Below are 13,547 nucleotides of genomic sequence, written 5' to 3'. Positions count from 1 at the left end.
ATAAAATAAATAATAAATAAAATATACGAGCAATTGCATGTAATCACAAGAAGTAAAGGTAGAGAAATAAAATATAAATAATATACAAAGAAATATATTTTAAAATTTAAAAATAAATAAATAAAAAATTCAAATAAAAAGAAATTAAAATAATGAAAATAAAAAGTTATAAAGAAACTAAATAAAAATAAAAATAAAAGGAAATAAATTAAAAAGTAACTTTGTAATTATATATTATAATTAACACAAATTCTCACGTACTCTCAGAATTGTAAAGCGTAATTACACATCTCAAATTATACGTAATTCTATGCTGATGTGTTAATTACTTGTACCGACAAACATCACAAACTATATAATTACACAGAATTACGGCCAAATCCAATTCCGAGGGCTTTCCGAACACGCTCTAAATGAAAAGAAAATTTCATTATTAGGAAGTGGCTCCCTCCCCCTCCCGTTTCTTTGAGAAACCCTAAACTCTCCCCCTTCAACAAAGAGAGAGAAAGAGAGATAGAAAAACCCTAGCACCGAATTGATTTCTCGAAAGCTAACAAACCGGCATACGTTGATTACTTCCGATTGACTCCAACTGCAAAAAGGCGGAAGGAATTTAGGTTTTCTTTTGAGGAATAATGGGGAAGAAGAAGAAGAGAGCATCCGATAAAGTATGGTGTTATTATTGTGATAGAGAATTTGATGATGAGAAGATTTTGGTTCAGCATCAAAAGGCTAAACACTTCAAATGCCACGTTTGCCATAAGAAGCTTTCCACTGCTGGTGGCATGGCCATTCACGTTCTTCAGGTTCACAAAGAGACCGTCAGCAAGTGCGTAATTTTTTAATTTTAATTTTAATTTTTATTTTCTATAATGATAATTCTCTAGCTACATTCTCAACTCTGCCCTTTTTAGCTCTCTGTTTTCATAGATGTCTTTTCGCATTGAATGTGGTATTTGTATGTTTTGCTGTTGCTGCTGTCAACATACTAGCTAAGTTTTGCCTTACCTTAGCTCTCATATAGTCATATATAGATGATTAACTGATATTTGAAGTAAATACTTCTAAAATGATGTTTACAACAATACACTTTTACCAATTCCATAATAGAAGGAGAAGGATTTGTTCTATTAACTACCGGCATCCTCTCAATTGTGACCAATTAACTCTGCCTACCAAGGCCAATGCAGATGGAGGAAATCACCTGGTCTTTCTTTTCTGTGTCTCCTGAGTAGCAGGATGAACATAAGTAGTCTAAAAGGATGTCTTTCTTTTAATGTAATTCTTGGTATGAACAGGAAATACCAGTGTGTATAGATGATTTGGATAGGTAATTAGGATTTGTTTCAATCTATCTAAGTTTTGTTGGGTAGAGTTACTCGGTACTTGTGCTGGCGGGAGGTAGTAGGTATATGAAAAAATAGTCGAGGTGCAAGCTTGCTTAGACACAATTTTTATAAAAGAAAAGGTGATTGTTGATTAGCTTCTATAGACTTTCCCAACTTGGCATGTTGTATGAATGCCACTTCCTTTACATGATTTATCCAAAAGCAATCAATTTTAGAGGATTTACATTAAACAAATTGAATATATAGTAATTTAAATTATAATTTGTCTAAGAATTCATAACCGTTCTGGTGATCCGGACCAAGCAAACCCGTAATTGGGCTAATTCGTTGGCCTTTGTAAGGTTATAGTGGAAAACTCTCTTATTTATTTAGCAACTAACTTTAATCTATATGTTAAGAGAAGCTTTAGCCCTTGAACCTGAAACTACTTTTATGGGCTATCTCAGTGGTGACTGACTTTAAGCGACAAAGCAATGCAAAGTGAGGGTTCGTCGCTTCATGTTGGAAGCCATTTGTTTAGGATAAAGTGTGCGCTTCATTGTACAATGAAACGCCCAAAGCAACCTTACTAGAAACGGTCATTGAATCCGAGGAGTTCTTCATATAGGCACTATTGTATGTTGGATGTTGAAATTGGTTATTTTAGTTGAACGGATGTTGAAATTGGTTATTTTAGTTGAACTTTGATTATTATAGTACTAAGTTAATAATGTATGGTATTTTTAATCTTTCTTAAAATGTGTGCTTCACTTTAAAGAATTTTTCGGTTTATTTTGTTATTTTCGCTTCACACCCCATGAGCCTTTTCGATGTTTTGGGATTTTTGCTTTTAAGGATACCGGTTCGATCTATATATTTGGGCCTTGGTAAGCATCACTTTTGAAAGACTTATGTTGGATCTAGGGAGAAGCAGTTGTAAGGAGAAAATTGAAATTTTAGTAGTATAATGATGGGCCATGTGGAAAAAGAGGGAAGGGCATGAGTTTAAACCATATGCATGAGAAACATGTTGTTGGAACTAAAAAGAAACAGTAGAGTTGTTTGAGTATGGTTTGAAGCACAGAATGGAGACTTTTATGGGTATGAAATGTTGGGTCATGTGGATGGCTCATAACATCATGTAGATGTTGTGGAAAGAGAGATATAAGTTGAGTTCTTAAGAAAAAACGTCCATTGATAGTACTTTGCTTACCGATAAAAAAGTGTCTAGATAGTATTAAATGTGACCTTGTGGTCAATGAAGTGTGTGCATACCTTGGGGACCAGTTTAAATCCTAGCGGAGAGACAAAAAATTAGGTGATCTCTTTTTGATAAGAGAAATACTAGGTGATTTTGCTTTGGTTGTCATAGTTATCCCGCACTTGTTGCTTCGGGAGGTATGGGTACATTTAACTCTTAAGCTCCTTGGAGCTATAAAGTGTTTTTGTACCTATTTACTTGCTTAGCGTTATTTGGGATTTGAATACTTATTTACTTATAAAAACGGCTCTTTCTTTTATCAGTAAAAGGAAAATTCATTAGTAGCAAAACAGCACTAAGGAGGTGTTGGGCCATTTTGCATCAGGATCATCAGCAAAAAGCAAAAACTGGTTAGCTCTCCTCTATAAACATCACATATCCATGTAAAGATTCTATAGTGTCTAACATAGAGCATCATTTGCCCTACTCCATTTTACACCAAAAGGAAAACAAAAAAAGACAGTTGATTTTTATCTTTCAGACTGGATTAGAGTGACCCTCAAAGCCCCGTTGGTTCCTTTCGTTCCTTAAGGTCCACCCAATGTAGGCTAGGATTGTGATCCACTTCATAGTTTCTTTGTCTTTACCTTTCCTGTATAAGCATCTTAGCAGGTCAAATATAGTCTTAGGCATCGCCAGTTGTAGCCCATCATACACAATATTACAAAAAACAATGGCTCTTTTGAGGAAAGGGGAAAGAGAAGATTTGGAAATTTCCTTTTTGTGCTTTTAGGAGTGAATTTTTGAGAATACAGATTTGTGTTTGAAGTTAAATGGAAGTGGTTAACAAGAGTTAATTTGGAAGATTTTGATACATATGATGAGGCTTAAAGGGAGAAGCTTTGATTCTTCTTATAAGTTGGTAACTAATGGTGTCTTGGTAAAGTATGAGTATGATTGATGGAGATGAGCGAGCTTTCAGGTGAAGGAAAAAAATTCCTTTTCATTTAACTAGCGGAGGATGATTTGTTTTTCAAAGTCATCTCCCATCCCACAAACAGTGGGAAAGGAGAAAGTTTTTGCAGAGATAGAAATTGTACAAGAAATATTGTTAATTACGGTTTCTGACATATATATGTTCCATATATTCCAAAGGAAAATGAAGATATGCTATTTCAAATTATTCCAGGAAAATAAAGATTTTTATTGACACTTTTAGCAGCACACACTTTGTGCTATTTTATATTTATAAAATGTTATCATTCTCAAAAAAAAAAGAAGATTTTTATTGTAAAAGATAGAAATTTGCATTATGCTGCTTCTAGGATCCTCCCCCTCCTTCTCGTTATTGCATTTCCTTGAAAACTTGCATCTTTATGAGCTTCCTTCTTTAATCCCTCTATTAAAGCTGTTCATGAAAGTGTAATGAAAATTTATATCCAAGTGAGTGGGTACTTACTTTTGAATACATGTTCGAGCAGATACCTTGAAGGATGTGTAAGAATATAGTTTTGTTAATCCGAATATTTTGGGACACGAAAGCATAAAAACTAGCTTGAAATTTTGGTCATATTAGAGAAGGAATTGTTAAGTTTTTTTTTCTCCTTTTGAATTTATAAAACAAAAAAAAGAGTATCATTATGTTAAATAGTTATAATGTGACAAATTGAGAAAGTTTATACGTAAATTTTGTTCTGCAGCCGGTAAGGAATTCGTGTCTATTAACTTTGAAACAAGAAAAGTATTGTGTAATTATTGGTATTCTTGTCATGATATCCCTTTATGCGCAATTTTTTTGTGTGATTATTAACAAAATTATTTACTAACTCAAAAAAAGTGCACCATGTAAAGTAGGTCAGGTGTTTGGTTTATACTATAGGAAATATCACCGAAAAAAATAGAGATATGCCAATGCCTGATATATTCTCATATTTTAGAATTTGCCTAATGTGAAGTTGCAGAAAGAATCATTTATTCTCTATATCAAAAGTTAAATTTTATAGTATAAGATCATGCTATTACCTTTTGATAAAGAGCAATCTTGGTGCATAATCTCCAGCTATGCGTAGGGTTCGGGGAACCATTGGGTTTTATGCATGCAAAGTTATCTTGCATTTCTACAAGAGGATGTTTCCTCTACAGGCACTTATTTAAACCTTCTAAAACTAAAGATTGACAAACTCTTCTATTCTACTCTCTCTGGGAATATGGCTTGAATCCGTGATCTCTGGCCACATGGCAACAATTTTAGCCATTACACTGAGGTTCGCCTTCTCTATCTTCCATTAATAAAAGGGCAGCCGCTATGCGCGGGGTCTGGGAAGGGCTGGACCACAAGGGTCTATTGTACACAGCCTTACCCGGCATTTCTGCAACAAGCTATTTCCACGGCTTGAACCCATGACCTCCTGGTCACATGGCAACAATTTTACCAGTTACGCCAAGACTCCCCTTCTCTATCTTCCATTAATGCAACTAAAAAATTGTCAATGTCATACTGCATTAGATCTAGTAGGACACATGTGGGTATATGTTCCATATAGGTGATTCTAAGACAAATCTTTGAGTCTTGCAATAAAAAACGGGTCCAACGGAGCATAATGGATGTTAGGGATTTATATAGCAGACCCTTGTTTGGGATGGAGACATAGCTGTTGATGTATACTACCTTAGGTCTATTGTGGATGGGTGCTTTTGAATTTAAAAGCAATTTTGACCTTGTCTTTCGACCCACTTATCTGTGTAAATTCTTTATTCTTCTTGCCAAATCATCTTGCCTGGTCAAATTACCCAAGGAAGCCTAGACAGGGAGTGAGTGAGGAACCAATACGCTGATAATTGTTCGTGCTATTTTATTTATTTTTTTTGCATTTTTTTCTCAGGTGTTTTTTTTTCTTGCAATCAAATGTATTAAGCAAGAGTATTTGGCTGTTACAGGGTACCGAATGCCAAAGCCGGCAGAGAGTCAACAGATATTGAAGTATATGGAATGCAAGGAATCCCACCTGATGTCTTAGCAGCTCACTATGGAGAGGAAGGTATGAGCATCATAGTGATGTGCTTGAATTTGGCATTTGAGTGACACGGAGGAGTCTTATGGTTTGCTGAATTGTGACAAGTAGAGAAGTTACTTTTGCGGTCTTGTCTTGCTTGCTATACCATTGTATTGTTACTATTGAATAGCAACTAATGTGGCAAGAATGTTCCCTTAACTTGGTTTTAGGAACTTAAATTCAGGGTGTTGAAAACTTGAAATAGTGCTACTGAAGTTCAGGGCATTAGTTTGAATATGGTTAAAGAAGTAGCTATCTGGAGCTTGTATCATATTAATGTCTTATTTCTATTGGGTGTTAAGTCTGTGTTTCAGTATGGGCTCCTGACTAGTTCTACTTCTGTATAAGCGTGGAACTTGCAGAAATCGGAAGCTTGTTTTTAAGTTTCCAACCTTGCATCTATTAAACTAAAAGCAGTTGATGTTCCGATTTCTCTACTTGCTGTCCTCTGGTTTTTATGTGTTTAAGCTTTTAGTACCTTTGTGTTTGAGCTTTTATTGACTTCCGTTATCTCATCTTTGAGTTAATATGAGCGTATTACCTTGTCAGCTTTCTGCAGATCTTTCCCATAGATTCTGCTAGAGTTGTCTGTTCTAGCTTCTCTACTTACATGACTACATAAACCCAAGTTTGTTCTCTCAATGGCTTTTATTTTCCTGCAGATGATGAGGCCCCAGCAAAAACTGCCAAAGTGGACATTCCATCATCCCAGTATGTTGGTGGTGCAATTCCAGGATACCCTCCCCGGGCACCTTTTGGTGCAATGCCACCACTGTATGTTAGTCGTGGAAATGCTTTTTTTATGCGTTCAGATTTCCTTGTGCTTGAATAAATTAGGATACTTACTTTTTCATTTTACTTATCACAAAGAAAAAACTTCCGATATTTGGGATTTGAGAGAAAATATACCCCCATAAGTTGCGAGACACGATCTCTTCATTTTGTTCTTGAAGTCCGGAGTCAATTCATTTTTATCTTTTCTATCAAAGCATATGTTCTCCTTGAATAAGTTTTGTTTAAGATGGAATCTGTCATTCGTGTCGGTTTATCAGTATCAAGGAGTATATTCCTTGAATAAGTTTGTGTGTAAGAGAGAATAAATGCAAAGAAAAATTCGTACTTCTTGAAAAAGAAAAACTTTTACAATTTTGACTAGTAACACAGCTATCAATTTTAGCAGAAGTCTCTTGTACTAAAGTTTAGTTCTTTTATAGTTGATTCTGGTCTTTTTGAGGACTACAAACTGCTTTTACATCTGACCATTACCTAATGTTTCTTGATTTCTTCTGAAAGATTCCTATGTTAGGATCTGTATTACTTGGTCAAACGAGCAGAATAATGAATATATGAGATTAGGAATCTAGCTCTTTAATATAGTATATCCCAGATCTGACTTTGTTATAGTTATGACTGATGGTGTGGCATACCTAAATAAATTTTGTCAACAATTGGTCTGTAAAGAATTCTAGCGCTAGTTTTTCAGGTGTCCAGCAGCTTGGGTTTCAGTATTGAAGTTGACCCATTTCTTCCTTGTTATAGTTAGCCTTCTGGCATATAGATAAAATAGAATTATGTCTCCAAGGGAGGGCTGAGTAGTTGAGGGATAGCAGTAACAATCTTGAAATTCCATGTTTGAATCCCAACTACAACACTGATATGAACTGGCACGGCAGCACTTATGCTTGTGGGCTCTAACTGGCTACTCGGTGGACTAGTCGAGGAGACCATCGTCACAAAATAAAAAAGATAATAGGGGAAATTTTATCCTTGGCATTTTTATCTTTTTGTTAACCTTTTCTTCTACATTCTGTTGTTTATTGGCATGCTTTGAATTTATTAACTTTGAATCAGCACCTCCAATAGGTATATAAATTCTTACATGGATCAGATTTTTTTTTTAAAAAAAATCTTACATGGATCTGGCCTGTTTGTGCAGCTATAATCCTGCTGTGCCAATGCCTCCCGCTGGTTGGCCAGTCCCCCCTCGGCCCCAACCTTGGTATCCGCAATATCCTGCTGTCTCGGTTCCACCTCCTGCACCAATGGGTCTGCCGCAACAACCATTATTTCCTGTGCAAAATGTGAGGCCTCCAATGCCAGCTATTGCACCACCAACGCTTGTCGGTCCTCCAGGCCTCCCAGCATCTAACACACCTGTTCCCGTGTCTCAGCCCTTGTTTCCTGTTGTTCCTAATAACAACAACCTTGCCCAAAGTTCACCATTTTCAGCGCCAATGCTGTCAACAAGTGTGCCATTGAGCTCTGCAGCTGATGCAAAGAGCTTAATTGACCCAAACATGGGCAACAACACTCCTGCCACCATTGGTTATCAGATTTCAGGTATTCAAGGTCTTCTGTTGTAATATCTTATCCATTCTGTTAAAGGGCTGACACTTTCGACATGGTTCTTGTTGGGGATTTACTTATTGCCAATTTACTGTTGTGACACCAGGTAGGATAAGCAACTCTGTTCTGATCCATTAGTAAGAAGTAGTATTCCTTGATTGTTTTTGGAATTGAAATGCAAAGCCTGTTTGTTGTCCTTGATTCTATCAAAACTCTGTAGCACTGTGCCATTGTTACTGCTTATTGTTATTGCTTTTCCTTCTGCTTTCTGGTTATCACGTTGTTGGTGTTATCTATCTGACTTCCTTTGATGTTACTGCTCTACTGTCCTTTACCATTGTCGTGAGCCGAGAGTCTATCGGAAACAACATTTTTAGTCCTCCGGAGTAGAGGTAAGGTCTGCGTACACACTACCCTCCCCAAACCCCACTTGTGGGATTCAACTGGGTCGTCGTCGTTGTTGTTGTTGTTGTTGTTCTTAGATGAGGTGATAGTGTGAATTTTATTTGATGCACATGCACGTATATTTCGGTGAGAAATCAGAATATAGTGGAAAGTCCATGGTGTCAGATTATTTTGTTGGTTTTAACCTTGTAATACAATATTTAGTATTGATAGTGGGAATTAATTTAGGTGTCATAAAACACTACTATGGATCCATGGGTGAAAAAATGGGACAAAAGGGTTCTTAGGTGCAATTTTTTTTATATTGATGAATTTTGACTTTTGAAGCTGTTGGCCTTACAGTATTTGTACAGCATGCATTTTTCTCTTATTTCTGACTTGAATCCTTGTGTAAGACTAGAAAAGAACATCCTATTTCTTCCTCAGATAATATTTTCCGTTAAATATTATGCAAGTTATCTTGCCTGAATCTCTGCTCTGATAGAGTTTTTGTTGGGTGGTAGAGTTTGATTTATGCTTTTTATCGGTCAATTTTGGCTATATGAGTTATACTTTTGTAAGAATGAAGGCTCATATAGAACGTGGAAAAGCTCTCTTCTTCATTTCTCATTTCATTCTCTCTTTTCTGCAGCCCCAGCACCAATTAATTCACATTCTTATGCCTCTGGCCCAAATACCGGTGGGCCCTCATATGGTCCACCACCTGTTATTGCAAACAAAGTTCCAGCTAATCAACCAGCAACAAATGAGGTCTATTTAGTTTGGGATGATGAGGCCATGTCCATGGTCAGTAGTCTTTCCGTTTTAATTAATATACTAGTTAATATCTTACAGTTAATTTGTCATACTAAGTGTTGATGTGAAATATTTGCAGGAGGAAAGAAGAATGTCCTTACCAAAGTATCAGGTGCATGATGAGACTAGCCAGGTAAGTTATAATTACCTAATACTTGTATTCCTTCCTATGGCTATGGATATGGCCTTGAGTTATACATGTCCAGATGGTTGGTGTTAGTTTCATTTCTCAGATTCAGTTGTTTACTATTGTTTCATATTCGTAAAGCAAATTTGTAAGTCTTTCCTTTCTCCTTCATCTTGTTGAGAATAGCTAGTACTCTTGCATGAGTATCTGATAATCCATTAATTATACTGTGTGTTTCAACCCCATTAATTGATGGGCTTCTTTATCTTCTCTTGGCCATTCTCCGGTTGGCAAGCAATCCCAACAGTTTTATGGTCATCAAAGATTCAAGTATGTATCTTCATCATCTTTTGCTGGTAGTTAAAGTAATGACATTTCTGACTACTATGCTGCCACCCACTCAAGGAATCTCCAACTAGCATCACACAAGAATAAGAACAGCGTGTATGTGTTAGTTCTTGGAAATTTCCTTTTCTGCTGTAGTTACATGTTCTCCTTGAGCTTTACTTTGACCTTAAAATGAGTTGGGTTTGGGGTGAGCAAGCATAGACTCTACAGATATTTGCAAATTACTTTGATTATTTTATAGATATTTATGGTCGAACAGTGGTTCAAATTTGGCCCAGGTCAGATTCTTTTGCCAAATTCAGAAAAAGCAGGCTATGTTTTTGACTCATACATCGTCTTAATAACCTTTGAGTTTCTATCCTAAAATCTCATGTCTGTGGTTCCTTCTTTCAGATGACTTCAATAGATGCGGCAATAGACAGAAGAATATCAGAAAGCAGACTTGCAGGGCGCATGGCTTTTTAGACCTGGTCATTTTGCTCTGGTTGACTGGGTGCTCGTGCAACTGTAGGAAAATGTTCTAACTTTAAAGAAGTTTTAATTTGAGAAGATTTGCCTTTCGTCTGTATTCATAGGATGGTTTAGATGTTGTATTTTTTGTGGAAAAAACATATTGACAAGAGCATTCAATTTTACATGAGTTGGAAAGGAATTCGAAATGGAGCACACATATGGCAGAGTGGTTTATCTGGGATATATAACCTGTACTGCATTTGGCTTTCAAGACATGTTAATTGCCTTTTTCAATTCATTTGTGTAATATCATTTTTAAAAAGTAGTAAATAACATGAACAAAGTTCCTCATGCATGCTCGATTTTCTAAAGGTTTAGTGCCCAAAGGGAAGTGACCCATCCAACCACTTTTTCATGAATTTGTCGGAACACAATTTGTTTCGATGTGGAAACCTGTATAAATGTACGAAAAATAATTCATAACCTTTAAACCTGTATTTGACACTGTCAGACGGTTAGATTCTTGCCACTGCAATCAACTATCTGATATTTTCTTGCTGCATTTGGCATGTTAATGGTGTTAATTTATTACTGGATTTGCTTCCCTTTTTGCTTGCTTGTCAGATATCTTCTTTATACCAAGACTCTACTAAAGATTCACAATAATGGTAGTGGGGTAGATGATTTATTGAATAGTAATTCTGCAATGGTGTAAAATATCATTATTAGGTGTCAGAAATTTTTGCAAGTTCTGATGGTCTTTACACAGAGAATGCAATAGAAGAGTTCTATTACATTCTCGAAATTAAGTAAATTGCCTTTTTCATGTGTATGAGTCTCAAAATTTGTTCTTTCCTTCTAATCCCTCAAATACATGAGACGACACATTTTTTTGAGGTCTTGAAGCTAAATTTTGTATCTTTTCTTCCAATCTAATGTATAAAATATAAACACATCTCTAATTTCATGAAGGTCTAACAAGGCACATTTTGTAGATAAATGGGTATACAAAAACAAATATTACTACTATATTGACAATGCCTCAATACCTAGCAATTTGATTGTATATAGGAATCTTTAATGTCCATGTGGCACAAAAAGGTACATAGCAAAATAAATAAATAAACAAAAGAGCACAAAAATGAAAAAGTATATTCCTAGTATAGTCGAATTTTTTTCACATTAATAAATTTATTTAACTTAACAAAAGAAATAAGTTATACAGTATCTACAAGTCTTCTCTTTTATCTTAGACCGCATTTTTTTAGTTCTTCACTCGTTGTTCGTTAATCGGTTTGGGTTTAACTAATTCGAATTTGCGCCGAAAAGTCCTACTTTGGGGGTAAATCGCTTTACCAAAAATGAAATACTATACTTATGGCTCAAACTCAAGACATCTGGCTAATGATGGATACCACTCCACCACAACCTTTTAATTGTAAGGCCGTATTAAAATAACCACTCCATGACTTGTTTGGTTTGAATTATTATTTTTATATTAAAGTAGTAATTGGTCTATTGTATTTGATTAATTTTAAATTAAAAGATCATCTCTTTTTCTTTTATCATATTGTTAATTCGTTATTATTTATCATTGGAAAAAAATAATTCAACTATCACACACTTCTCCAACTAAAGTAAAAAAATCTGATTGATAATTTGTAATTACTAAATAATCAAATTCAAATCTTATAACAAAATTATACCTGACAAGCAGAAATACATAATTGGAAAAAATAACTATTACACCTAAAAAGAAATATATAAAGAAGAAGGGAGAAGAAACAAATAAAGCATCAATCTAATTGTACAGTTCACCTTATTGGGTGCTATTTGGACATCATGTCCCTTTACAATTTATAATTTAAGAAAATAATTTTTTTTATTTTTTTAGATCTTTTATGTGTAACAACTTGTTTGGATGATTGTTTTCAATTGTATTGTATCGTATTGTTACTTTAAATGCAATGTATGTTTTGATTGTTACTATTACACCCCATGTTTTCGTACGTAAGCGTACGTCGTAAGTTAATTGATGTAAGCTCAGAAATGAGATTATATTTGAAAGTACATAAACTAAGTTAATCATGTTACCTTGGAGGTTATAAATATTTAAGAACATGAATAACAAGTACCAACAGGGCTAGAAAGCTTAGAAGCTGAACGAATTGACGAAAAATAAGTTTCGTCGAAAGTCGACAAGTTTGAAATGTTATAACATGTACTTTTGAGGTGAAACTAGGGTCCTAAATATGATAAGGAGGTTATGTTATGAGTTATTTTAGTCGTATGATAGTTGTGTGTTACATTTTGAAGTCAAGCGAGTTGTGGAACAAAAGTTGGCAAAGGTATCACAAGTTACATTCGTAATGTGCCGAATATTAGGTCAAATGTAGCTGAGCTTTTCTCCCAATATACTTGGAATTAAGGGATGATCCGCCTACCAAATTAAAGGTATACGAGTCTAGTTTCTAATGCATTAAACCGTTCATCGATACGACATCGAAGTAGAAAGATATTTCTATTTTTGCGAGACTGCGCAAGCAGCTCCCATGGGACTCACTTAGGCGGTGGGTGATTCTCCAACCTTTAAAGATCGGGTCAAGGCTCATTTGGGGTTATTTTTCAACCCAACCAGACCCTATATTCTCACAAAATACTCTCAAAGCAGTCTCCATAATTCTAGAGTAAAAATCAAAGATAAAAACATGAATCCAACTCTAGAAATCTCGCGGTGCTTCCTAGATCGTAGTTCTTCATCTTGTGGCTATTCTAGAGGATCCTTCAAAGTGATGTAGCCTCAAATTTTGTGTTGTTCTTATTGATTAAGGTAAGAATCAGTCCCTCCCTCATATATATTATAGTTTGAAGGAGAAGTACAAGTGTTTACACACCAACTTGAACACAAAAGTTGATTCAAGAAGAGAATACAACTCCTATAGTGTTGTGGTGTGATTGAGGGTTGTTGTGAGCTATACTAGCTGGGGATTTCAAGTTTTATCTACTGCCTAAGGTAAGTAAATCATGTTCTTGGTTGTGCTTAAGGTTAATCATGTGTTAGTTGAGTTGTTTGAGTGAATATCTACAAGAAAGTAATTGACATGGCATAAGGAATCGTTATCTTTTTTTTTTGTGGGTTGTGTTGAAGCTATATAAATAGTTTGTTGTGGCTGAAAATTGTTATAAATAATTTAATTATATTATGGATGATATTGTTAAGATTATCCATGTGCTAATTCAGTTGATTGAAGAAGATAATATGAAAAACAAGAGGTTGACGATAAAGGTTAAGGTGTTAGGCGTGTGGACTATTTCTGAAGATTATTCTTATGATATTTTGAGCTGAAAATGATATGGCAAGCATAATTATGATGCTATAGATATTGTAGGAAGATTCATGGAAAATTAATTGGATTAAATTATATTTTGTTAATTGTAAATCGAGTTTGCCGCTCAAAATGGTTGTTGAAGTAATCAGAGAGCTTATTGTG

At 35.1% G+C, this 13,547-nt stretch overlaps 1 protein-coding gene across 1 annotated transcript; it reads left to right on the top strand.

Moving 5' to 3' along the window:
- The first annotated feature begins 383 nt into the window (after positions 1 to 383).
- LOC107816661 (protein SUPPRESSOR OF FRI 4) lies at positions 384 to 10,299 on the top strand. Its single transcript, XM_075234482.1, has 7 exons — positions 384 to 829; positions 5,467 to 5,567; positions 6,245 to 6,356; positions 7,519 to 7,922; positions 8,965 to 9,119; positions 9,208 to 9,261; positions 9,997 to 10,299. The coding sequence occupies exons 1-7, from the start codon at positions 636 to 638 to the stop codon at positions 10,066 to 10,068; spliced, it is 1,092 nt and encodes a 363-aa protein (XP_075090583.1). The 5' UTR covers positions 384 to 635; the 3' UTR covers positions 10,069 to 10,299.
- Positions 10,300 to 13,547: the final 3,248 nt, after the last annotated feature.

The sequence above is a fragment of the Nicotiana tabacum genome, chromosome 17 (assembly GCF_000715075.1).
Source record: "Nicotiana tabacum cultivar K326 chromosome 17, ASM71507v2, whole genome shotgun sequence".
Classification (NCBI taxonomy): domain Eukaryota; kingdom Viridiplantae; phylum Streptophyta; class Magnoliopsida; order Solanales; family Solanaceae; genus Nicotiana; species Nicotiana tabacum.
Note: the sequence above shows the minus strand (reverse complement) of the source record. Positions and strands in the feature narration are given on the sequence as shown.